This window comes from Halichoerus grypus, chromosome 9 (genome assembly GCF_964656455.1).
Source record: "Halichoerus grypus chromosome 9, mHalGry1.hap1.1, whole genome shotgun sequence".
NCBI classification, from domain to species: domain Eukaryota; kingdom Metazoa; phylum Chordata; class Mammalia; order Carnivora; family Phocidae; genus Halichoerus; species Halichoerus grypus.
Window position 1 is genome coordinate 114,509,717 of NC_135720.1, and position 25,352 is coordinate 114,535,068.

Here is a 25,352-nt window from a genome sequence, read left to right on the forward strand (position 1 = left end):
GCCCCTGTCTATGTGACCCATCTTCCCTCAGCCCCTCCCTTATCCAACAATGCCCTGCACAGGAAGCCTTCTTCCTGCTCTGCCAAACCCTTGAGGCCCAAACCAACTCCCCACATGCCCCTGAAGATGTCACCAACAAAAGTGCATTTTGTTGCAAGGGACAAAACTGGCTACTGGTTTCAGACTGTGCTTCCCAGACTCCTGGGCTCAGAGGAGTCACCACTGTCTGGAAATTTGCACAAGGCTTTGCTGACCCAGCTGAATGAGTCCACCCAAGCATTGCAAACCTAGGCAGAGGGAGAAGAACAGAGAGGTATGGGAAGAAAAGAAGATGGCAGCATGTATGTATTTGATCTCCAATGGGAGTTTACTTTAAAATGGCAAAAGAGGTGAGGGGGCCCTGAATATCCGGTACCCAGCAAGTGTACACTGAACTAAGCAGCTCTTCCCTGCTGATCTTTTTGCTAAGTACTGGGGAAGATCCAGCTCTTGGGAGCTTAGATTCTAGTTGAGGAGGCAAGAATCACGCACAGGAACTGACAACAAACTGCACAAAGACAATACCCAGTGACACAGAGGATCTATCTGTGTGGTGCAGAGGATCAATCCTACAAGTTGAAGAGGTTGGTCCACAGCCAAAAGAGAAACACACATCATGTGACAGCTGACACACATCACAGAAACTGCTAGAGGAGGTGAGACTTCACTTAGGCCCTGAACAATGACAAGAATGGGGAAGGGGCTGGCTGAGCGGAGGGAAGGAAAAGCCCAGCATGCTCATGAGTCTATGGACAGACAACCCATTCAGAATGGGGATTTGGTGGTTGGGAGTGGTAGAGTGAAGAGTGGTAGAGAAATGGAGTGAGCCCAGATGGTGGAGACACTTGAAAATCTGGCCAAGGAGCTTATTCATTTGTGATTACATTAGTCTGTCCTTCTTTCCCTCCATTCACCCAATGAATATTTTCCGAGTGCCTGGTACAGACGGCACAGTGCTAGGACCTATGCAAGAAACAAGAAGTATGAGGATCATGTCGTTGTCCTTAAGAACCTTATGACTTAATGAGAAGGTGAAGACCCTCAGCTGAAAATATAAGGGGTGCTTCAACAAGGCATGGGGGCCATTTGTGCAGCCATGCAGAGCGCTGCCCAGGAGAAGAGAGGCAGTGAGGGCTCAACGCCACGTGGGGTGATCATGGAGGTGGTCTCTGAGCTGTGCCTTGAAAGGGAGGCAAGTCTGAAAGGTGATCAAGAAGGCAGGTACTATGGACAAGCACAGCAATAGGAATCAGGCATTTTGCTCAGGGAACAGCGGGGTGGGGGCTGGCCACGGGGGTTGATGTGAAGAGGCACCAGGAGAGATTAAGATGAAAATGGAGAAAACCCAGCAGTTGCGGACTGTCAGGGGCCTCCGAACCTTCCGCCTCTCCGACTTCCTCTTGTCTAGAAGCCTGGAAGGGCCTCCCGGCCGGCCTCCCCTCCCTCAGACTGGGGAGCTCTCTTCCGAACTGAGAAATGCGCAGGTATTAGTCAGGGTGGGCTCACTGTTATAACAAACAATCCCCAAGCAATAGTAGCTGAACATTCCAGTCAGGTTTGGTCAGCAGAGAGAGAGCCGCCGCTCCGCACAGTCACCCAGGGACCGTCCAACTCGTGACTCCACCACCTTCAAGCGACCACGAGGCCTAAAAGTTACACAGCATTGAGGAGACACACCCACATTCCAGAGACAAGAACCAGCCATGGGCCCTGCCCAGATGCCAGCAGGCTGAGACGTCATTTAACTGTGTGCCTGGAAAAGGAAATGGGTTTGATGAGACCCTAGCCAGTCTCTATTATAACCTCCAAAATCCTCATGTCAAACTGATACCTCATTTAAGGAGGGAGGAGAGACATAAAGAGCGAGTGGGGGCATGGGGGGCAGCAGGGGCCTGCCGGTGCCAGAGCTGCAGGCTCTGATGCAGACCCTTCCCCCCAGCCGTGTCCTCAGACAGGGAGTGTGAGCCCAGGGTGCTGGCAGACTGGCTTCCCGTCTCCCCACCTCAGCTGCCCCATCTGCCCACCAGGAACTCTCACTTGGTCCTCAAGACAGGTGCTGTAGAAGAGCAACCCGCTCCCGAACTCCCCAGCAGGGAGGCCAAGGACAGCCAGGGACAGTCACCCAGCCCTGCCTCCTCCCTCTGGTGTTCCTGGTGCAATTGAAGAGGAAGCTGAAGAGCAGAAAGTTATTACAGCTTTTCCATGATGCAATGTCATCAGGAAGCCCTGGGCCTCTGGGCAGCACCCTGGCAGGTCCCATCACTCTTCCCAGCTGCACAGAGCCTTGTAGCCCATTCTGGAAAGGGCAGGAAGCAGTCTCATAAAATAAATGGCAAGGCAGGACCACTCATCAGCAGCTCTTCAAAATGATCTAAACTTCTGACTTTTGATTTAAATCTGCATCCACTGTGGCCAAAAACATAAAACAGAAGATGAGAGAAAGAACTAAAATGAAGGCGTGAGTGCCAAGAACTAGAGGGGAGGGAGGGAGGGAAAAGCAGCTCTGGGACAATACCAAGTTGAGCACCAGCCAGGCGGGCTGACTTGCAGCCAGGTTGGGTCCTTTTCGTTATGCATCGCTCAGAACTTTCTCCCTTCTGTTACTAGGCTGCCCTGAAATGGGACAGGAGCTTCGAGAGCTAATCCAAGTACCAAATCCAGAAATCTACCTGCTCCTGATTTTGCCCTTCACCTCTCTCCCTCAGACCTCTAGAGAGGAGTATCTCACAGAGGCAGGTGTTCAACGGGGGTCGGGAGGGGGGGGCGGGGGAATGGGTAGGTGAGGAAACCCGGGTCCAAACTCTGATGTGGTCTGTTCTCCTCAGATTCATTTAGTGAGAGATGACTCTCTGTCAAGGCCTGCTGTCGGATAGTGACTAGCGTTTTGCAGGGATCCAGAGTGGCAGGGCCACTCCTGAAATGGGGGCCAGGGAAGGCCTCTTTGAGGTGACATCAACTAGAGTGAAGGGAGGGAGGCAGGGCCCAGGGCAGATGACAGAGGTCTCCCCAGAGTGGAGGGGCTTTGGGTACATTGGGCTGCACTTTAGGACCTCATTAGCCTACCCCAGCACACCTTAAACACCTATGAGTCTTGAAAAGCAGCTCACCTCCAGAGAAAGGCAGCAATCTACTACCAGCCTGCCCCTTCCAGCTCACCTTTACACAGGGCACGAACTGACTAACTTCTCCCTTGCAAGTCCAGACCCACTTTTTATGGTAACATATCTGGGTATGGCAGCCAATCATTTCCTCTGGTTGAATAAGTTGAAAGAAGAAAAATCAGGCAATCGTGCCCCACAATACAGCTAAGTATTTAATTCATTTTTAATGTTTACATTATTAACACCAGCATTACAAAACGGTATTTTTACTTTCAAGCGATTTAAATGTACAATTCGGTATCTCAATTACTGGGATCATCATAACTTGAAAAACTGAAGCAGCGCTCCCTTCCTCCTCTCCTCCCCCTCTGGTGCCTGTTTCTATAAAGAGCTACCAGGACTCCATGGAGCCCAAATACCCGTTCCAAATGGATCAGGAGGTACAGCCCTCGTGGGGGCTTGCAAGGAGCCAGGGGAGCTTGCATTCAATGTGGAATGAGTGACAGTCAGCAGGTAGGTGTTAAAATGGTCATCAACTCCCTGAGGACTGGCACTGCCAAGTCACATTCCAGGCGGTACCTATTAATGTGTCCAGAATGGCGCTGGATGACTGACAAGCCAACGGGCCCAGACTCTGGCTCTGACCACCCACAGGCATGAGAAGGTGGGGGGCAGAGGTAACACAAGACTGGAGAGGACCCTAGACCCCCTTGGGAAACTATAATGCATCCCAAAAGACCCATCCATGCAGCTCCTGATAACACCGAAGGGGCATCCTGATGGGGGGTGGAGGGGGGAGAGCGTGGGCTCTGGAGTCAGTCAGCTGGGGTTCGAGTCCAGGTTCCGCCACTTACCAGCTAGTGACCTTGGCAAGTCCTCTCCTCTCTGTACCTGAGTCTCCACCTCTGTGAAATGGGGCTAATAGCAGTACTTATCTCTGAGACCATTAGGAGCACTAAATGAGTCACTACTGTATAAGGCATTTAGACCAGTGCCTGACACAGAGCAAATAGTCAGTCAGGTGTTACTTTATCATTAGAATTCCCATTTTAAGATGAAGAACTGAAGCTCAGAGAGATTAAATAACCCACCCAGGGTAGGCTGCTCTGAAGACTTCTGGCGGTCCCTCTGCCAGGAAGCCACTCTCGCCCCTTGTGACTCAGGTCGCTCTCATACACAGGCCTCCTCTAGACCACCCAGACCCACCCCTGCCCCAATCGCTGTGGACCCAGCACACTGCCTTGAATCTCTCCCCAGCACTTACTATATCTGAAATTATCTTGTTCACTTACTATATGACTTAATACATATAAAGCACTATTATTATCATCATCATATGTCTATTCAGTTGTTGTCCGTCTCCACTCAATTAAATGTAAAACCCACAGGATCAGGGCCCTCACCTGTCCTGTCCACCACCGGGAAGGAGCTCAGGGCTGCTTCGTGGGTGTGTGACCTCTGAGGTCACACAGAGCCCTGCACTCCAAAGAGCCCCATACTTGGTTTAATGCTCTGCTGTTACTGTCTTGAAATTCCTTTTTTTTTTTTTTTTTAAGATTTTATTTGAGAAAGAGAGAGCACTCGAGCAAGCACGAGTCAGGGGGAGGGCAGACGGAGAGGGAGAAGCAGACTCCCCACTGATTAGGGAACCCGACGTGGGGCGCTATCCCAGGACGCCGAGATCATGACCTGAGCTGAAGGCAGATGCTTAACCGACCAACCGAGCCATCCAGGTGCCCCTGTCTTGAAATTCTTAATATTTGAACAAGGAACTTTCTATTTCACCTTGTTCTAGGCCTCCACAAATTACATAGATAGTCCTGAATGAATGAATGAGCAAGCCCATATTACAACCCAGGTCTGTAAGACTCCAAGGCCTCACTACTGAACCACCAAACCAAACAAGCCTCCAGTGGCGGTAAGAGAGGTGGGCAAGGCAGCCTGAACAAGGGACAACCACAACCCACCTAGAAGACGTTGTGCTGGGGAAGGGAGAGCCTTAGGAGACACTGGTTTGAGTTCTCTGGATGTCTAGTTGTTCCTCTCAACCTCTCACTCCACTTGTGCCTCAAGTGGGGTGAAAACCATTTGCTGCCACCTCATGCTACTCTTCCTCTCACTGAAGACAGAGGGACCTCAGTCCCTGCGTCCTAGGAACACTGTCAGCCAGCCAGGTGTTCGTCAAAGCCAGAGCTGTGGTCAGGCCTCAGGCAGAATGACAAGGCCTCTAGGCACCCAGCACAGCCCTAGGCGCCTGGAACTTGACAGTAAACAGATAACAATCCTTGACCTTTAGGCCTCATGGCAGCCATCAAAACTATGTGGCTATAAATACAGCTGATGAAGAGGATAGAGCTGGGAAGTACTGCTGGACTGGGAACAAGATGGGGGTGCCCCTGAAAGCCTCATTTTCCACTCTTCCTGAGCTCTCCTAACCTCAGGTAGGCACTCCGTGCTCACTTACCTCAAGTGGACACCGCACACCCCAGGTCCCCAGAGGTTCTCATTCAATAGATCTTTACTCTTAAGGCCTTCAGAACAGTTCAAAGCTGATCCTTGTTAAAACCACCCATTGATCTTTCCTCAGATTAAACCCCTCCCTCCTCTTCTCTCTCCCATTCCTGCCTCAGGCCTGGCTCTTGCGGCTCAGGAACCTTTCGTTCCCACTTACCCAAATCCTAACCATCCTTCAAGGTCCAGCCCAAACGCCATCTCCTTCAGAAGCCATCTCTGATCTTTCTCCCCTTATTCCCCTGAACAGCTAGAAGTAGTATTTCTTTCTCCAAACTCCCCAGCATTCTCTAACATTTCAATTAAAGCCCCTGTCACTTTGAACTTGTGTTCGGGTTGTGTATCCACTACTCAACCGTCTACTCCTTGAAGGCAACAGTCTCCCGGATTTACCTTTACAAAGCAGGCGGGTGAGAAGGAAGAGGTTTGGGGGAAGCTGAGTGTTGTATGCATGGGATGGTCCTGGCTAAATGCAGGACCGTGAAGACAGAGCCCGGCTCAGCAAAGCCAGGCTGAGGATTTCTTAAGGAAACTGGTGGGGGTATCTTGAAAAGAAAAATGATGACAGTCCACATGATGCTGCAGCTGGAGATGTATAAGAAAAGACTTGGTAAAACAAGTTTCCCAGGCTGAATCAACCCAGCTGACTTTGCTCAAGCTGGGAAATCTGTGCCTCCCAGGGACACGTGCCCCATGTGGGGAGGGGAGCTCTGAAGGGATACTAACAGGGGATGGGGAGAGAGGAACAAGAGCTAAAGAGCACTACCAAGTGGTAGTGGCAAGTACAGGGGCTGTGAAAGGAGAGAAGGGGAGGCGAACAACCTGCGCGCGTGCTATGTGATTAAATTCATACACATCTTCATCGAATAACCACCTGAATTTACGTGCAAATGTATTCGTTTATGCAAATTAGCAGAGGTCTCCGAGGAAGTCTGTTAGTCTGGAGCTTGTGCAGTCATCGAAAAAAGAGAAGTAAACCTGTCCCTGGAGTACTCCGCGTCTAACTGGCCCCTGGGAGCTGGGCCCGGTCCAGGAGGAGGACACTGAATTAAACCCGCTCGCAGAGACAGGAGAGCAGCGCCCCTATCTGGAGAGCGCCGGGCCGCCCGCGAATTCGCGCACGCTCATTCCTCCCTCCCACCCCACCTCCCCGGGAAGCCGGAGAGCCTAAGTGCGCAAGCGCCACCTGTCGCGCCGACTCCTCCCTCAAGGGCGGGGACAAACGGGGCCCAAAATGGCGGCCAGCCGCTACCGGCGTTTCCTTAAGCTGTGTGAGGAATGGCCAGTGGACGAGACCAAACGGGGCCGGGACTTGGGCTCTTACCTGCGGCAGCGGGTGGCACAGGCCTTTCGGGAGGGAGAGAACACCCAGGTGACCGGATTGTGGGGTCCGCCTGCAGCGGGGTGGCGGTTGGGGCGAGGGGCGGAAAGGACGAGGCACGGGTGGGGCCCACGAGCGGGCGAGCAGTGGGGTCCACGCATGCGCAAGCCTTCCCTCCCCGGCCGCACGTGCGCGCGGACCCTCCTGTACCCCCACCCTTCCCGGCACTTCAGAGAACGACGACCCCGCCTTCTATTTAGTGCTCTCTGGCTGCACTTTGGAATTACTGAAGAAACTTTTTGAAAAAATCTAGATGTCCGGAACCATTCAGCCTTATTGAATCAGAACCTCTGGGGTTGGGGCCTTGGCCTCGGTATTTTGTAACTTTCACCAGATGATTCTAGGTGCAGCCGGGGTTGAGACGCACAGCAGTCGTAGATGGTGACAGTCGCAGGCTTATAGCTTCCCTGACACGGTGCTGTTACCTTGCAGTGACTGAGCTGAACCTCAAGGACCTCTGCAGGGCCCCAGCAAAGCCTTTGCTACCTGGGCCCCTGTAAGCCCGTGCAGCAGGTTTGGGACCTCAACCCCTGCCCCTGTGTGAGTAGTAGACCTACGTTCTTGCTCTCCAGGTTGGTGCTAGGGCGGCTCTGGGACTCATTCATACACAGCACATATTCATTGAGCACCCACCATGTGCTGGGTGGGAACTGTGCTAGGTGCTGGGGAGACAGCAGTGAATTAGAGGAGGTCCTGTCCACCTGAAGTTAAAGTTTACATTCTCGTCTGGGACACAGTAAGCAAGTAGACGTATGTAAGATAGTCCAGATCAGTCCTGTGCTGGATGTAAAATAGTAGCATGATAAAAGGGTAATACTAGTTCTGAGAAAGCCTGGCTCAGGAGGTGACACATAGATGAGACATAAGGGAAGAAGATGAGCTGACTGTATACTTGGTGGGAAGGGCATTCCAGGCAAAGGTCCTAGGCAGGAAACAGATTGGCGTGTTGTGGAACAGAAAGGAAGCCAGAGCGGCTGAAGGGGAGTGAGTGAGATGGAGTTTGCTAAGAGTTGAGGTCAGAGGAGGACAAGAGCCAGGTGCAGTAGGGTCTTACAGGCTCTGGTTGGGAGTTGGATTTTATCATAAGGCCAGCGAGAAGCCATTGGGGAATTTGTGAAGACTGACATGACCTAATTTATTTGTTTCATTTATTTACTTTGATTTTATTTATTTATTTGACAGAGCAAGAGAGACACAGTGAGAGAGGGAACACAAGCAGGGAGAGTGGGAGAGGGAGAAGCAGGCTTTTGCTGAGAGGGGAGCCCGGCACGGGCCTCGATCCCAGGACCCTGGGATCATGACCTGAGCCAAAGGCAGACGCTTAACGACTGAGCCACCCAGGCGCCCCCAATTTATTTGTTTTAAAAGATCATTCTGATTGCATGTGGTGAATGGATTATAGGGGGCGAGGATAGGAACAAGGAGGCTGGAGAAAAGGCTACTCTGGCAAGAAATAATGGTGGTTTGGATGAGGGAGGCAGCACAGGAGACGGAGTGGCTAGATTCGGGTTGCACTGTGAAGGTTGCTTCAACGGGACTTGCTAATATAGTGGATGTGACGTAAAGGGAAAAAGAAACCAATGAGAACACCTAGATTTTTTTGGCCTGAGCAACTAGGTGGGAGGAGGTGCCGTTTACTGAGATGGGAAAGACTAGATGAGGAGCAGGTGGGGTGTGGGAAGAACATCTTGAGTTCAGTGTTAGACATGTTAAATTTGAGATGCCAAGTGGACTTACCTCCAAGTGGAAATGTCAAGTAGGCAGTGAGATATTTGAGCCTGGGACTCAGGCAAGAGGTCAGAGATAGGAAATGTGATACATAAACACACAACCTGAAGAAATGACTTTTGCCGTACTTGGCCATGACCTGTCAGAGCAGGAACATTTTTTTTTGCAACTTAGCCCAACAAAGAGCCAAGCCAGCCCACCTAATGGAGCAAGAACATGCCCAGGGGTATCATGGAAACCAGATTTCAGATGGGGTGGAGAGCATGGATGAAGTGTCTGGCTCGGGGCTTGGGGGATGCAGGGGGGTGGGGCACTACACGTACGCACCTTTTACAGTGGTCTTCACTGGTCCAGCATACCAAGATCTCGAAGGCAGGAATTGTATCTAGTCCCAACTCTACAGACTCCATAGACTCTTCTAGGGCTCTGCTCCCTACATATTTTTAGTGTGAGCCTCCTGAGAATAGAGAGGGTGCCATTTATTTTCTCCCCCCAGTGTCTAGCATAGTTCTTGGCACATAAAGGACAACCAGTAAATGTCTGGATGAAGCGATTAAATGATCGGTTATGACTCATGAGACAAAAATCATTTGAATACAGTTGCAGGTGTGGCAGAAGTAGGTGGAGAGAAGTAGCGAAGAGTGAGAAGGAATATTTCTGTGTCCTGAGTGGTGAGAATTTGAGAGCTTGCAGTGTGGGGGGAACCTTAGGAACTCCAGAAGAGGGACATAGCCTTGTCCTTACTGTCAAGAAACTTAACAGTGGGGTAGACAGACGTGCATTTTACTCTACTGAAATTCAGATGGTGAAAGCAGCCAGCAAGGAGGCTGACAGAGGCTGGAGCCTTGGGGAGGTGAGAGAGTGTGACATTCGCCTACTTGACTTAGTGTAAGAGAACTCAGAAAAGGAGGGTATAGCTTTCTCTTTTGGAGTTGTCATCCTTTGTCATCACCTGGGGAGATAGTTCTAATCAGTCGAAGGCCCACACAGATTTGAGTCATGGTTTTAGATGCAAGTCATGGCTCTGATGATGGTTCTGGAGCCGCTGATGAATGCATCCCTGGTAGAGTGAACCGGTATATCACAGTGGCAGCAAGCACATTACTCAGGACCACTGTCATGGTGCCTCATCCTGATGGCACCTGAGAATGCCCCTGGGCTTAGTAAATCTTGGTGATAATTTTTAGAGGGAGCAGCCCCTTGCTAGAATTGAGAACAGCACTGTGAGTCACTCCCACTGACACCCTGGATCATTTATAAACCTTGAGGAAGAAAGGTGGTTCCGGTAGACTCTTCATTAAGCCGGCAGCAGACAGCGAGCATTAGACCCAGTTGGGTGATGGGTGGGGAGCTCCCCCTTGGTTATGCCAGTTGCCAGAAAGACCAGACTAGACGGAGAGGCAGTTCTGCTCCACAGCCTCCTTGTTCCTGTAGAGGAGGGAGGCAGGCAGTCTTCTTGGCGTCTTGACCCCCTGGATCTTAACAATAACACTGAACACATGCTCCAGCGTGCTTTTGCATGCATACTCTCATTTAGTTTAGTCCTTAGCGCAGCTGAGGAAGGTAGCCATCACTTATTCCCATTTTACAGATGAAGAAACAGAAACCTAAAACAACTTACTTGGGGTCCCCTGGGGAGTCAGTGGCAAGACAAGTAAGCAACAGGCCCAGCTGTCCTGGTCCTGATCTGGCGTTGCCTCCTTCGGGCCTCATCTTTCCTCAGCTGCCATTTCTCCCACGTTCTTTCTTGCTAAAAAGACCTCTTGTTCCATGAACATCAAGCCACCCCTTTTCCCTCATGCCCTGCTCAAACGAGTGACAGTTTTGCCAAAGAAGTAAATGTGTCTTTACCCACCTGCTTTTCTTTGCCCCAGCCATGACCCCCTAGTACAGATCGGAAGAAAGATGACCCTCAGGTGGGATACCAGTGCAGAAGGGCCGGACTCACTAGAAAGCAAATCAGGCATTCAGACTTGAAGGCAGAGTACAGAAACCTCCGCCTCCATTAATTCCACTTCAGATTGCCCTCTGGGGAGTCTCATGGTCCACCCAGAACCCACCAAGAGGGAGGTGATGGTGGGAAGCAGGAGCACACTTACCACCTCTTACACCCTCTATCCTTTTGTGCAGTTTTTTGAAAGTTAATGGTTATGGGTTTTGCCCCCTCTGAATACAGTTTCTTCAAGAAAACACATCTCCTGCAGCACCAAGAGCTTAATAAAAGAATCACAATGTGGGGGAAGGTGGCAAAACAACTCTAATTGTTGACTCAAGTACAGGGAAAGGGGCCAGTCCTTCTAATGAGTTCTCTAGGTGCACAAGCAGCTTCCTGAAAGATCCCTGACTGCACACCAGCACCTACTAATCTAGCACAGGCACAGCTCTGAGGAACAGCCTGGAAACGCGGCCGCCCAGGAAGGGGCTCACCCACCAGTGAGTTCTTGCATTATACCTGGGTTTAAATCCTATCAGCCTTGTTTGAAAAAAGTTGAACTGCATCTTGGGTTTGCAGTAATGTAAATGATATTTCCAGTTCTCAGGGGAGAATGTAAAGGTTGTATATAATTCTGTTGTCTCGGTCATCTGGCGGAGCCCCGGTCTTTGGCCTTCCTCACTGTGGCAGGGAGCCACACTGCCTGGCCTGTGCTGATTGCGGGGACACCACCTCAGCGGTGCCCACCCCCATATGCGGGCTCCTAGAAGGCCAGTTTCTGAGGCATGGCCTAAGGACAGATTATGCTATTTTTAGCTATAATAGTGAACCTACTGCAAAACAGGAGTTAAGAGGAGAATCATCTCTGAGAGGGAATGTAGGCGTCTCCATCTTTTTTCTCATCTCCCAGTTCCAGGCAGACCTAGAACGAATTAAGGTAGTGTTTAGACCATGGGATGGCAGCTTTCTGTGCTTGGTTAAAGATAGAGGTGCTCATCCTGCTAGAAGGGATAAATTACGGACCACTTTCGGTGGGTCTCCACTTTACTCGGAGCCCTGTGCGTCTGCCTATTTCCTCCTGGATGAGTGGCAGGCAGGTGTGTGAGGGCTTCGCTGCCCTCCGATCCTTGGTGCCAGCCTGTTTTGCCTCTCACCGCACCGCAGCACGTGCCCTGGCCTCTCATTGCCTCCCAAATTGGCCACAATGTAAGTGGTTCTTAACCTTTGAGAATCTAGTGCACTGTGGACACCACCCCGCAGACACACAGGCTTGCCAAGATTCGCTGCCTTCCCAGGCCCTTGAAGCACTCCTCGGCTCAGCTTAAGACCCTGCTTTGCCTAAAACATCCTTGTCCCCTGCTTTTTCATGCATCCTCCCAGCTACTCCTCTGATCCCCATTCCACCCAGGCCCAGCTCCTTGCCGCTGAACTCCTCAGTGCGGGACTCTGGCTCCCCCTCTCTGTGAACTGTCACTGCAGTGAAACCCAAGACCCCTGCCACACCTGCCCCGTCAGCCAGGCCTGGTGACCCGCTCCCACCCCTGATTTCCTGTAATCTGGCACTCAGTTACACGCTGCCCCGGGGCCATGTTTGATTTTTAATGCGCGCCTGTCTTGTCTCCTCGGCTTGCTTACCAGTTTCTGCAAGGCCGAGGCTGGGTCTTTATGTCCCCTCACAGCCCGCTCGCAGAGCACTCTGCGTAGTAGGTGCTCAAGAAATAGATTTGCAGTAGAATTGAAGGGAACAGGCTCCCGTAACGGAATGAACTCATTTCAGAAGTTCATTACCAAGCCATGAAAACCTTTTTTCATAGATCCTCCTGGACCGAATCCAGCTCTACCTTAATTAGCAAAGCAATTTGCAACACCCTTTCCCAAAAGTGCTTATGCGTCCCTTTGTGTCCCTTTGTGTGACTAGAATCAGGGCCACTGTGTGTACCAATTGCAGTCACCACCCCAAATTCAATTTTGAAAATCGAAATCAGTGCCTGCGGCACTGATGTAGATTTGTATGTATAAAAGTTTAATATGGTAAAGAGAAATTTACTGACGACTGAGCAGGGGAAATGCAAAAGGAGCAAAAATAGAGCCATAGAGGACACTATGTCAGTTGAACATCTATTTTATTCACATTTAGGGAGCAGAGCTGAATTTTTCATAATGTCCCACTGCTGCCTTTTTCAAACCCAGAGCTGCTGTTAGTCCTAAAATGTCCGTAATCTCATTAGGTGTGAATGCAAAATCAGGTAATTTAAAGCTTGTATGTAAGAATATTTCTAAAAGTGCACCGTACATTTCATCAGGAAAACTGTATATTTCCAAATTCAGACACATTTTTGCTGGAGTCTGTGAATAAAGTGTAGGATATAGGAGTGTGGCAAGGCTTCTGGAATCAGACAGATATTTCTATTGATAATCCTTTTAAGTGGTAAGTAAGACTTTTTTCCTTGCGGAGCTTGGGTTGGATGTGCCCCGGACCCAGAATTGGCCGTGACTGCTTCTGCCCTTCGGCAGTCACAACTGGCTAGAAGGTGGCATGCCTGCTTCTCATCACCTCCTCCGAGCTGCTCTTACAGCCTCATACACACACCTTCTGGCCTCAAATAAGAAGTTGGGTGACAAGTTCATTTTTGGGGGATTGGCTCTTGTTAGGTGTTTGGTTCCTTCTCGGATTGTTAGTGGAGCACCGGGCATTATGTAAAATATCTAGGAGGCTGTGTCGTTAATACTGAAGGAATTTTAAGAGGTTGAGGGAGCTCGGATGATCCCATTGTTTTTGCATTCAGACCCTATGCTCTTTGCCCTCCTCTGCTCTGCAAGGGTGCATTCAGACCCTATGCTCTTTGCCCTCCTTGCTCTGCAAGGGTGACCCCGACCTCCTTCTGTGCCCCTCCTCTGCCCTGCTGCCCCTGCAGAGACGGGAAAAGACAGGAAGGAAGAGGACACCTGCTCACCCCCTCGAGGGTATAGTAGGAGGTGGCTGAGTAGCCCCGTGGCAAATTCTCACCATTAGAGAAGTTGGAGGAGAAGCAGGAGGGGAACTCGCGTGGGCAAGATTTCCAAGGGCGAGGACCAGGTCAGATTGGGGGTTTGATCAGGAAGCGCTGTTGTCGGTGGCCTGCAGCAGCGGTGGGAGCCCAGGAGAGCTGTGAGGAGGGCATGAACGCCTTGCCAGGTGTGAACGCCTTTGCTAAGGGCTCGGTTGGGAAGGTGGTCGGATGGTGGGAGGAGGGGAAGGTCCAGATGAGTGGCCATCAGGCGAAGCGGTGCCACAGATGAGTGCTCACTGGGCGGAGACCAGGGGTTGGTGTCTCATCCCCGCCGAGCTGACCGTGGGGTGCCTGGTGGCCGCTGGGAGCCAACAGTGTCAGAGCCCGTGGCGTGGTCAGGTGGGGAGATCCTGCCCGCCTTCAATACTTCCATCCCTAGCCACACCCCGGCAGTCACACGGGCAACACTGATCCACTCAGAATGCCCTCGCTCGCTGCCTCTCCGCCGGGCATGTGCTTTAGCTGGCCCTGTGCCTGGAGGGCTCCCACTTCCTTCTGGTAGCCGCTGCTCGTCCTCAGCCATGGCCCTCCGGCCGGCTGGTCTCCCCTGGCAGGGTCCACAGCAGCCCTCATTGTCCTGTCGCCAGGATTACCTATCTCGGGGGTTGTCCTGAACGCTCTGCTCTTTCCCCTTGTAGTTTGTGAGGTGGAGGCCTGCGTTTCCTGCTACAACTGTTCACTACCAATAATACTAAGAAAAGTGAATCACTCACATTGATCAGTGTTCCAGGCCCCAACTTCAGAGCAATCCCGGCATTACCTCATTTTTCCTCACACCGCCCTCAGAAATAGGGACTATTATTATCTTTTCTTTTAAAAGAAAGGTTAAGTTGGCGGGTTCGCTTCAAAAATGTCAGTGCTTGAAAGACAAAGAAAGGCCAGGGAACTGTCCCAGCTGAAAGGAGAAAGCTACACGACAGATAAATGCCATAAGTGATCCCAGGCCAAAAGAATTTTTTTTTTCAATGTAAGGATTATAACTGAGACAATTGACAGAATTGGAATATGGATGATGAACTAGATAAAAGTGTTGCATCAATGTCAGGTGTCCTGAATTTGATCACTGAACCATGGTTATGTAAGAGAATGCCCTTGTTCTTAGGAAACATACTGAAATATTAAGGCATGAAGGAGCATCATGCTCCAACTTACTCTCAAATGGATCAGAAGGAAAATATGTATATATAGAGAGAGTGATAAAGCAAATGTGGCAAATTTTTTCTAAAGTGTGGGGGACAGGGGGAGATTGCATGATTTGCCCAGCATCCCGTGTCTGATAAGTGAAGGAGCCAAGATTCCGAGCCAGGCAGTGTGACTCCACCGCTCTCCACAGCCACGGACACCTGTTCATACACAGGGCCGAGAACACTGCACATTCTTGGTGCGTGACTTTTTTTAAAAAGGATTTTATTTATTTATGTGAGAGACAGAGAGAGAACAAGTAGGGGAAGGGGCAGAGGGAGAAGCAGGCTCCCCACTGAGCAGGAAGCCCAATGGGAGCTTGATCCCAGGACCCCGGGATCATGACCTGAGCTCAAGGCAGATTCTTCACCAACTGAGCCACTCTGGCGCCCCTCACCCCTTGGTGTGTGATTTTTAAATTTGTAAGTGAACCCATCCACACAAGAATGAAGCAAAAGATGAAATGCACGATTTTCTTTTGATAATCAACGTAATATTTAAAACTTGGTGCTGGTGTTATTCTCTGTTTCCTTTTGTGTCTCTTACCCTCTGTTCTCCTACCTTCCATGTTGGCTCGTGGTTATGCATGCTCCGCTGAAGCCATAATGTTGGAAATGCTTTCCTCCAAAGCGCATGCTGCAGAATTCGGTTCCAGCTGGACTTCCCCACCCGCCCCCAGGATGCTGCCCTACAGGGGTCAGAACCCAGTCCTGGTCTTAACATTTTTCCATCCCTTCTTTCTGTTCAGCCCTCAGTGCCAGTCCACCCAAGTAATGCCTTTGATTATTATTCAGCGAACACTGGCTACCTCCTCAGCCCAGAATCCTCTCTCTTCTGATGTGGCTACCTGAGCATTCTCGTGATGAGTGGCCTGAACCCAGGGACAGATCAAGTAAAACTACATGGCGGGTCGTCTTTTTTTTGTTGGCTGTGAAGTGGGGACCTTATTTGACATGCGCAGAGGCAGAAGCAGAGCTGCCTTATTAAGACACTTAACTACTGATTTATTTATGCTTTGCCTTCTTCGAGAAAGGATTTAAGTTGGAAAAATCCATCGTTTGAATTCTGGGGAAAACATAAAAGAAAGTTTTTTTTTCTGGAGAGCTTTCAGAATTCTTGGCAGAATCACGCAAGGAACCGTAGATAAATGATAGCAAGGGCAGAAGGAAGGTATAACTAAAAAGAGGGATGAATGGGGACAAACCACCTCCCATCTGCACGTGTCCAACTTTCCCGCAGTTTCCAGCAAGGACACCAGGGTATGTCTTGATTCCCCCCCCCCCCTCTATTCGCAAGACTTCAGTGTTCAGGCCCTGTCCTTTCTAGCAGGACCTAATTGGACTCTCTCTCTGGATTCTCCCCAAGTCAACCATCTCATCTTAAACCACTGTCTTCTTCATGTTTCTTTCCTTGTGAAATTGTAACGGCTCACCACAGATGAAAGCTCAGCCAATTTATTTTTTGCTTTTCATAAAATAGTATTTAATACATTTCATATTGAAGGTTTAACTAAAAAAGTTCTTGTTCTTTCTCCCACCCAGGCTCTTCCCTTCATATTCAGGCCCTCGGCCAGACTGGTCTGGTCTGAAACATAGACCGCATCCATGCCTCCTCCGGCTCGCACCATCCCCCCACCGGGAAGGCCTCTCCACTCTCCCTTCTGCTCCCCAGCTCCTGCGCATCCTTCAGCACCCAGCTTAGGCTCACTTGTGCCGTATGCTGAGCACAGGAATCCCCCCGCCCCCCGGTTTCTTGCAGCCCACACCTCCATGAGGTTCACCCTTCTGATACTATAGTTTCATTGTGGTGGCTTCCACTGCAGCTGGTGTGGTGGTCCACAAGTCACAGATGCTCAGCAAATGTTTGTTTGCCAGTTGATTGATGGAGTTTTTCTGCAGGTTGGGGAGTTGATGAGGTGGAACCATTACAGAAAGGTGATTTCTAGTAGCTTTCTAGTAACTGGAGCTGTAGGCCAAGTTTGCTTCCCACGGAGTGGAGAGGCTAGTGCTAAGCTGCAGGCTGCTTCATTTGAATGCCTTGTGTAAGTGGGGTCCTTCCTGGGTACAGACAGGCGTGGGAGACAGGGCTTGTTTGCTTACTTCCTTGGGGGGTTCTTTGTTTTTCAGATTGCAGAGCCTGAGGCCTGTGATCAGATGTATGAGAGCCTAGCACGACTCCATTCAAACTATTACAAACACAAGGTGAGTGGGCCAGTCTTTTTTATATCCCCAGCACTTGGACTGGAAATGACCAATGAGAGTGAGTGAAAATCTGATTATACAGTGCTTTGTAAAGAACTGTGGTTTTGCTACTTTCAAATGTAACCGGTAATTTCAACCAAGCCAACAAAGGCGCCTGGTAGAGGCTTTTAGGTCACCTAAATAAAAGCTATTTATAATTTTGAATAAAAGCCATGTGTTTTATAGACCAGTGTGTGGTTGGGGTGTATCTGACAACTCTTGGGCCTTACACGTATTTTCCCATCTACTCTGATGGAGCTGGCATTTCCCCACACTCTGGTGATAAAGATAGGTGCTTCGGGAAAGTCCTGTCAGACAAAGCTGGGCTTTTCCTCAGCCCTGACGTGATTACTGTCAAATTCCGTTTAGCGTGGTTTTCCCCAAGCTTGAACAATGTGTTCAGTAACTCCAGAGATATACACAGCCAAATGCCTAGCCTACAGGGAAAAGGGATTTCTTCTAAATCCTCGCAACTCAAAGTAGGGTCCCCGAGCAGCTGAGCAGGCATCCACCTGGGAGCTGGTTAGAAATGCAGAATGGGGGAGAGGGGGCACACCTAGACCTCCTGAATCACACAGCCTACTTTTTGGGAGGATTCTTGGGTCCCTTCAAGCGAGGCCAAGTCTTTGGCCTCTAGGTGGCGCTGCTCTTCTAGCCCCCCTCGCTGGTGAACTGTGCGGGGAGAGCAAGGCTTCTCCAGGATCATCAGGTCTCTGATGTTATGCTGCAGAACTAATCTCTCCCCATCCTCTCTGTCCTCTCTGCCCCATGTGACCAGTACCCTCGCCCCAGAGACACGAGCTTCAGTGGCCTGTCCGTGGAAGAATACAAGCTGATCCTGTCCACAGGTATTGACAGTCCAGCTGCCCTTTCCGGTCAGTTTGCAAATGATTCTTTGAGTTCGAGCAGACAAGGGGAATTGTCTAGTAACACTGCTCTGCTTGATGGAAAGTCTTGTGGAATAGCCCAGAGGAAATTCTGAAGCTTCGGGGCTCATGCTTTTTGGCCATAGAATATGGAGAAGGTCAAAGGCATTATTTTAAAAAAGAAAATCCATCTTTAGAGCTTTTAAATTCAGGGCAGCAGGGAACAGGGGAATACGTATTTGCCAAATGGAAGTAGTTGAAATCAGGATGGAAGGAAAATAATTTTATTTTTATGGTCCTAAGGAGACTTTATAAACAATGAGGGTTTTAATTAAAACAAAAAGCCATTCAGTAAACTTGTATGGGGATATCCATCGAAGTGTTATCTGACCCAGGGGACATGGTTTGTGGGTTAGATATGGGTTTAACTTAGGCACGTTTGGGAGTTGTTGATGGACCTCATTTAACAGGAAAGGAAATACCCTGCCCAGCCGTCCCCTCCTTACTTCCCCATCTCCATTGCCATCAAAGGGGGAGTTGGGGGTACTGGCAAGGGGAGCCTGGGTTGAAGTAGGCAAGTTCTGGAAAATTACTATTTTTATTGCCAAGGATACCGTATACAAAAATAGGCTAACCCTTTCTGCAAGGGCATGGCCCTGAAACATTCGCCTTCTGGTACTCTAGAAATTTTTTTTTCCTATCCCTCTGGCAGCCTTTCAGCAACTAAGTTTTGGAGATTTGGCCTTCCAGAGAATTCTTACCTTCTGAACAGATTAAAACCTGGTGGTGTCACCTGCTATTGTATGTCAACTCTGAACCTATTTTTGTTACAGTACTCTGGAAAACTGGGGTAACGATATTTTGGCCAGGCAGAATTACTTTATCAACAGTTTTTAAAAATATGTACATAAATGTATTCCCCTGTCCCTAGGCCCATGCAGTTACCAGCATTGATGCACCGTGTCACTCTGAGGGCCCCACGGGGTTTAAACAAAGTTTGAACTTGAAATCAGAATGGAAATACGTTCCAGAGGCCCAGCCTCCACCCTCTTCGTTAGCCCCTGGACACCTCTGCAATTGGGGGGGGGGGGGCGGTGTGACAGACTGCAGCAAAGCACGGGGAGTTGGAAGACTCCCCACAACTGGCCTGTGGCTGTAGCTTGTTCTGGCCAGGAGTTCAGCTCTGGGAAATTTGCTGATAATTTGTTTTCACAATAAGCCTCGTATTTTTGTTGCGACTATGTGGCACAAGCTCACTGACTGTTCCCTCTGACAAGGCAAGAATACACACCTTACAGTGTTTGAGGGCCTGGCGGGTCTGATATGTGGCCAAGGTCTGGGGCCCAAGTGTGTTCCCCTGGGCTTGGGGTCATGGGAGACTCCGAAAGAGGCCTCGTGGTTTGCAAGTGGACGGGGACCCCTCAGCATCCCACTTTTTGCCCACAAGAAAACCTAGACTTCTGGAAAGGTTTCAGGGTGGGATGTTGGGCTCATGGCTGAAGTAGAGTGTGTGTCCTCATTTAGTCAAGATCCCACTGATAATAAATGGAAGTTGCCTTTTCAGAAAAGTTCTTCTTTTTCTCTAGAAGTTTTGTTAACCAAGGAAAATCTAGGCTATGAAATTTAAACAATACTATGTGAAAATCTAAATTTAAAATACAGATAAAATTAGGCAGCATATAACTCTAGCCCTGGAGAGCCTTTAGACCGGTGGTTTTCCATGCGGGGGGGGGGAGGGGGGGTGCCACATTGCCCTGTGACAACGTCTGGAGACATGTTTAGATGTCACAGCTAGGAGCCGGGTAGGGGGGCTGCTACTGACATCTAGTGGGTAGAAGCCAAGTTGCTGCTAAACATCCTCACAACCAGGATTATCTGGCCCAAAATGTCAATAGTGCCCAGACTGAGAAAGCTGGGTTTGGTTCCTGTGGGGTGTGAGTGTGTGTGTGTGTGTGTGCGCGCGTGTGTGTGCGCGTGTGTTCTTAAACAGGGGCCCCACTGGCTCTCACCAGCCGGCTCCCTGCTGCCTTCATAGCTATGAAGATGGCTTTTCCTGAGTGCCGGCCGGGTGCCAAGCAGATTCTTCTATTATTTCCTTTAGTCCACAACTTTGGAGGCAGGCGTTTTGATCTCCACCTTACAGATGAGGCACCTGAGGCTAACAGGGTTAAATCATTTGTTTCCCAGTGAGGAGATCGGTAGGGATCCCAGGTCCCACCGCCGTAAGGCACAGGGTGCTGAGCGTGGGGCCTGCTGCACAGGTGCTCCCTCCACGCGAGCAGTTTTTCTGCAAGCGCATCTGATTTGCTTATCAGAAGTTGGGGCCACGCTTCCCTCTCTCAGGCCCACACTGTGTAAGAGTCAAGGTGTGCTCGGATGGCAAAAGCCTGTGGGGCCAATTTACATAGTCAAATTGCCGACTTCAGTCTATTTATTTATTGTCCTCCCCTCTCGCAGACACCTTGGAAGAGTTTAAGGAAATGAATAAAGGCATGTGGAAGAAGCTGCAGGAGAAGTTTGCCCCCAGGAATCCCGAGGAGAAGCAGAAGGCCTGGGCTCGGTCCTTATCTCGCCCGCGCACCTAAGAGTGGAGTCTTGTACATTGCCATCATAAATAAAACTGCCCTGATTTCCCCATCCTCACGGTTTGGGAATCTCCTCCAACCTTCACAAAAAGGAAGCCCTTGCTGCTCTAAAGGAAGCTTCTGCCTGAGAAAGGGTGCCATCGAGCGTCCCCCCCTGCCCACCGGTCAGGGTGGGGAAGTCTCCAGAGGAGAGGAAATGCGGGTCTCCGTCTGGGCCTGGGAAGGGAAGGTGACGGGGCCTCTGGGCAAGGTGCTTCCTGCGCAGCCACAGGGGCCCCACCTGCCAGTGGGGGTCTGGCTGGCTCCTGGCAAGATTCTCAGGCTCCCTTTTGTTGTAGGAGCTCCTGGGGGAGAGCCAAAAATAGCGGTAAATATTGAAGAAGGCATCCTGTTGCAAACAGAAAGCAGCAGGAGGTGGTGTGGCGGAGAGATGAGAAGAGACTGCTTGGCCCTCATTCCCACTGACTCAGAAGGACGGAGCCTGGTCCTCTGCCCCTGACCTTGCAGAAAACCCGTGTTCCAGGTTGGCTTAAGGGCCAGAGTAGAGCTACGGACGGGCCTTGGCCAGGCGGGGCCTCGGGTTGTGGTCGGCTTCAGCACTCTGCGCGGATTGTGTGGGAGGTCACAGGACAGAAGCCCCCTGGCCAGGGCCACACACGGGGTCACCTTATTATTCCCTGGAACCTTAGCTCTTTTGTAAAAATTCATGTTCCCCACTTGAGCTTTCTTCTGTCAAGCACAGAGCCGAGAGAAGGGTTAGGTAGGGCAGGGGCTGATGGCACCCCTCGTGGGGAAGAAGCGAACGTGAGCTCTTCACCTCATCTGTACCTGGACCCCTCAGTATGTGCTGAAATACATACAAGAAAACACAAACCACTTCTGTCCAGGCATCGCTGTGAGATGGGATGCACTCGGCCATCTACCAAGAGCCCGAGGCGAGGCCGGGCTGGTGGGCAAAGGCTTGAATTCTGTCCCCCGCCTGTGTCCCACAGGAACCCCCACAGCCCCTGGGGAGCATAGGAAACAGCATCCCTTTCTCACGGACTAGAGTTCTATTAATTTATTTAAGGCAATTAACATATTAGTTCTCAGGCCAAAGGATTTGTAAAATGTTACACCAAGAGATAAAACAAGCAGTCAAAAACCAGCCACTCGAACACACCCGGGCCCTGTCATCTGGGCCAGCGACTGTTGTCAGCAGGCCTGCTAGGAAGGGGCAGGTCCCAGGAGCAAGGCTCTTCGTCCTCGGGTCACAGTCTCCCTGGGGCCGAACCAGAGGGATGGCCTGGACAATGAGGTCTCCGTGCTGTCCACAGCAGATCCGAGGCCCGGCGGCGGGGGGCGGGCCGTGCAGCCGTGGCCAGGGCTGGGCACGGCACCCTTGAATAAGTTAAATAACAGAACACTAAAATCACTAGTAACAACAGCGTTACTGCACCTCCCCCAGGCGCGGGCGGGAGGCCAAATTGTAGTGCTTAGAATAGAGGCGACCCCACTCCTAACGACCGGCAGGGAGGAACACGGAGGAATGTCAGTTACTGCTTTAAGGGACAAAGCAACCGTCCTCCAAGATGACGTTTCTTCCTCTAAGGCATTAAGGTAAGCTGAGTCCCAGTGACTTGCCGAGTCCTCGATAATGGCTCTAGGCAGGACTGTCAGCTCTGTGGCCCCCCACGCCATGCTGGCCAGAGCCTGGGACGGCTCGGGGGTGTCCGGCAGAGTGGGGGCTGGAGGCCGAGTGGGCCCTTGGCCTAGAGAGGCTGGCGGGCTGGCTGGGCCACCTGACCCACGGGAAGGGGCAGCCTTCCAGTCACAGCTGTCCGTGATGACCGTCCCCTGTCGGGGCCTCCAGTGGCTCTCCTCAGCGGCTCATGCAGTTCTGGACATCCACAAAGCCCAAGCGTTGCCTGCGTTTCCGCTGCTCTGTCATCTAGGATTAAATGGGGGCCCACACGTCCAGTCGGGCCGCCCGGGACCCTCCCTCCGTGGGCACTGGGGAGGGGCTGGTGCCCGCCCCCGGCCCCCTGCCCCATGGGCCCAGCTGCTGTTTAGCGCTGGCAGCAGGCCAAGGCCCACCCCAGGATGCATTGAAGATGTCCGCCCCAAACCCTTGTCCTCGATTAGTGTGTCACAAACCCCTAATGTGGTGCAGCTGGGGGACCACCCCACCTAAAAGAGGGGCTGCCTAACCTCATTTAGCCACTGACAGATGGGAGAGGAGGATGCTCTGGGCAAGAGGGGGACTTGAGAAGTGGAAGGATGCCTTGACCTCCCCTATCACCAGTGAACCCCTCAGCAGCCTCCCTAGCAGCTGCTAGGGGGGAGGGGGTGAGCGAGGGGGAGGACCCCTCACACCTCTACCAAGGGTCCACTTGGCCCTGTCTTTCAGGGGGCTCACAGACAGGGGCTGCCAACCTCAGTCTAGCTTTCCATGGGGGGAGAGAGTGTCTCCAGAACCTGTCTTCCACCCCAGACTCAAGAAGGAAAGGAAGGAGTGTGAAGGCCCCAGCACCCTCCCCCTCTCCCCCGCGGCAGGCTGGGCTGTGACCTCCCAGTGACGGTCCGAAGCTGCCCAGCACGGGACCCCAAGGGTGGGGCCAGGATAGGCCTGGGTACACACCTGCTCCTTGAGCTCGTTGAGCTGGGCAGTGAGGTGGGACACCAGCTTCATGGTGGAGTTGAGCTTGTCTTGAAGAATCCGGATCTCATTCTGCTCCCCTTCCCCCTCATTGCTCACTAGGGACATGGCCCTCATCCGGGGGAACCAGTCCAGGTTCTTGTTCTGAAAAAGATCCCCGGCGGGATGAGCAAGCTGGGGCCCAGCCTAGGAAGGCCTCATTTAGAAAAGCAGTAAAGGATGGGGAGCCTGCTGTCACAGCCTGGACAGATTACTCCCCAGGGATGTGTCAGGGAACATCTGAACCGACTGGGGTCCTCCCCGGAGCCAGAGGGCGGGCGGTGAACCCTCGGCGGGGCGTCGAGAGGCCCATGCACTGGGACAGGCTAACTTCCGTTAGACGGCCTCAAGTCTCACTGGTATCAGCACCATCTGTTTACTGCCCTGACACCCTGCGAGAGGCGGAGGAGGGCCTCTGCACCAGACCCTGGAGCTCCTTCCTTCCTTCCTTCCTTCCTTCTGCCCCGCCCCACACGTCCTGCACCCCAGGAAGATGCGAGTCAGACACACGGCGCGTTGAGGGAGGGGAGGCTCTGCTGAGGGCAGCTGGCAGCTGACGTGTGCCTGAGAGGCAAGGCCACGTTCCCCGGGACGGGGCGGGGGGGGGGGGGCGGGAGGGGGCCACCAGGTTTCTAGCTCCTTTTCAAGCTGTGAGTTCTCAGACCAACAGATAAACCTGTACTCAAAGATCAGTTCAAATTATAGACTTAAGAAACCAATAGAACTCCCCCTTCCCCCCCCCACTAAATAGCTCTTTCCTTTTAGCCTGCAATTTATCCGTTGTGCAGTAATTTGAAGATGCACTACATTTGATGGAACGGATGGGCTTCCTTTTCCCGAAACACTACAAGACCTTTTTTTTTTTATTACTATTCACTGCTTTCACTCCCTTTACACAACAGAAATTGGACAGATTAACTCTGATTCCTCCTAAGTCTGATAGTTGCAAGCTTTTCCAGGCCCCCTCTCAGCCTGGACCATCCAAAGCTTTGGGAAGCTGCCCTTCCTCTTGCCGAGCTGGACAAGGCTCCCTCCGAATGGTCCACTGAGCAGCCCCCAGGGGCGGCGTCTGCCCTGCTCTCCTGATTACTCAGTGTCGGGCGCCCACAGGCCCCAGGGACACCACGCACGTCCTTGGCTTTTCCTGACAACAGAGCCCGCGCAGAAGAGCTCAGAGGCCCCTCCGCAGCTCGGGCAGCTGGCAAGGCTCCGGTGAGGCCGGCCTTTCCACAGGTGTCCACAGGTGTCCCCAGCTGTCCCCAGCTGTCCTTCCCCGGCAGCCGCGGCCGCTCCTTCCCAGGGCCACACCTTGATCATCTGGGCCACGTAGCTCTCGGGCCCCGTGTAGTCTGTCTTGTTTTTCACACGGACCAGCACAATGAAGTACAAGTAGTTCCACATGTTGTGTTCGAACTTGATGTGCTCCTCAAAGGACACGGTCTTGTTATCAAACTTGTCTCTCTCCAGACCTGAGGGTGCGGGGGGTGAGGACGAAACCGTCAGCCTCCCAGAGCCACCGTGGGGCCACCTGGCCGAGCAGACACGGCCTCTCGGTGCAGTGGGGGCCTCTGGTCTCAGGCTGACGGGCCTGGTGAGCACGTGTGACAGCCCACCCCGGCCCATTTAGGTCAGTTCTATTTAAGGCGCCCGCCCCTTGGCCGTGGAGCCCCCGGCTGCCAGAGCTGCAGCCCTCCACCACGGCGGCTGGGGACCGGCGGCCGGGGACCGCAGCCGGCCTTCCAAGCCCGGGGGGAGGCAGGAATCGCTGAGAAGGGTTTTGTCCCGCAGGTGCTGCCTGCTGCTTAGCCTGTGGCGAGGGGTGCTGCCTGCTGCTAGCACCTCATACCGGGAGTGGGGAGAGCTCTGGACGGAGACCCGAGAGTTTGGTCTCCCCTGTAAACCGAGAGGGTTTGGAGGAATGGTTTCTGAGGCTCTTCCCACTCCCTTCTATTACCCCAAGCTCAGGCAGGGTCCTGTTCTCCCCAAGTGTAGGATGAGCAAACAGCCATGGAGCCGTCAGCCCCAGGGGCCACGGGGACCGGGGAAGGGCCAAAGGGCG

The 25,352-nt window shown here is 51.9% G+C and overlaps 2 protein-coding genes across 5 annotated transcripts in view; one reads left to right on the top strand and one right to left on the bottom strand.

Moving 5' to 3' along the window:
• Positions 1-6,842: 6,842 nt before the first annotated feature.
• Positions 6,843-20,670, top strand: UQCC2 (ubiquinol-cytochrome c reductase complex assembly factor 2). The gene is made up of 4 exons (XM_036115751.2): positions 6,843-7,023; positions 17,052-17,126; positions 17,944-18,013; positions 20,489-20,670. Exons 1-4 carry the CDS (start codon positions 6,886-6,888, stop codon positions 20,614-20,616), a joined length of 411 nt encoding a protein of 136 aa, XP_035971644.1. The 5' UTR covers positions 6,843-6,885; the 3' UTR covers positions 20,617-20,670.
• Positions 20,671-21,661: 991 nt separating this feature from the next.
• The window catches only part of ITPR3 (inositol 1,4,5-trisphosphate receptor type 3), a 68,245-nt gene continuing 64,554 nt past the window's right edge, over positions 21,662-25,352 (bottom strand). For 3 of the 4 annotated variants that reach the window (XM_078055475.1, XM_078055476.1, XM_078055474.1), the window contains 3 exons: positions 24,602-24,762; positions 23,237-23,398; positions 21,662-21,996 (listed from right to left, as the gene is read on the bottom strand). In XM_078055475.1, coding sequence (XP_077911601.1) covers positions 21,823-21,996; positions 23,237-23,398; positions 24,602-24,762 — 497 coding nt within the window. In that variant the 3' untranslated portion in view covers positions 21,662-21,822. Of the gene's footprint in view, positions 22,547-23,236; positions 23,399-24,601; positions 24,763-25,352 lie in introns of all 4 variants that reach the window. The other variant, XM_036115683.2, reaches the window with a different exon arrangement.

Bases quoted from the DNA above. Each gene is read 5' to 3' on its own strand.
- UQCC2 (XM_036115751.2), top strand. From the start codon at position 6,886: ATGGCGGCCAGCCGCTACCGGCGTTTCCTTAAGCTGTGTGAGGAATGG. The intron at 7,024-17,051 runs GTGACCGGATTG...TTTGTTTTTCAG, and splicing joins GGGAGGGAGAGAACACCCAG to ATTGCAGAGCCTGAGGCCTG. The intron at 18,014-20,488 runs GTATTGACAGTC...CCCCTCTCGCAG, and splicing joins CAAGCTGATCCTGTCCACAG to ACACCTTGGAAGAGTTTAAG.